At 47.6% G+C, this 534-nt stretch overlaps 1 protein-coding gene across 1 annotated transcript in view; it reads left to right on the top strand.

Annotated features, from left to right (window-relative positions):
- LOC108969981 overlaps positions 1-317 on the top strand; it is a 4,866-nt gene extending 4,549 nt beyond the window's left edge. Inside the window, exon 4 of the mRNA XM_018935037.1 lies at positions 189-317. Coding sequence (XP_018790582.1) covers positions 189-317 — 129 coding nt within the window. The remainder of the gene's footprint in view (positions 1-188) is intronic.
- The last annotated feature ends 217 nt before the right edge of the window (positions 318-534 follow it).

The raw sequence follows: 534 nt of genomic DNA, 5'->3' as shown, positions 1-534 counted from the left end.
ACCAATGTGTCTTTGGCTTTGGCCGTCAGCGCTCGTGGCCAGTCTATACCGCCATTTTTCCTCTTTCCCCGAGTCAACATGAAAGAGATTTTTATGACTCATGCGAGTCATGGAGCTGTTGGTGTTGCGAACGGTTTTGGTTACATGAACTCTGACGTATTCCCTCATTCATGCGTCATTTCATCAAGCACAACGGTGCTAATGCCGATTCGCCAACCATGTTGCTGCTGGACAACCACGGTTCGCATTTATCGATCGAGGCGATAGATTTKKCGTTGGATCATGGCATCACGTTGCTGTCTTTTCCGCCGAAATGAACGCACAAAATGCAGCCGCTATATGTTGCGGTATTTGCACCATTTAAAGGCATGATGACCGTGAAGCATGATGCATGGAAAAAGTCCAACATTGGTGTCACTTTCGATCTACATCATGTGCCGCTCCTTGTCGAKCAGTGCCTCGATGTTATGTTAACGCCGAAAACCATCAAATCCGGCTTCCGAACAACTGGCATCTACCCGTTCAACCCTCAAA

This window comes from Bactrocera latifrons, unplaced genomic scaffold (genome assembly GCF_001853355.1).
Source record: "Bactrocera latifrons isolate USDA-ARS-PBARC rearing strain unplaced genomic scaffold, ASM185335v1 scaffold_273, whole genome shotgun sequence".
NCBI classification, from domain to species: Eukaryota; Metazoa; Arthropoda; class Insecta; order Diptera; family Tephritidae; genus Bactrocera; species Bactrocera latifrons.
Note: the sequence above shows the minus strand (reverse complement) of the source record. Positions and strands in the feature narration are given on the sequence as shown.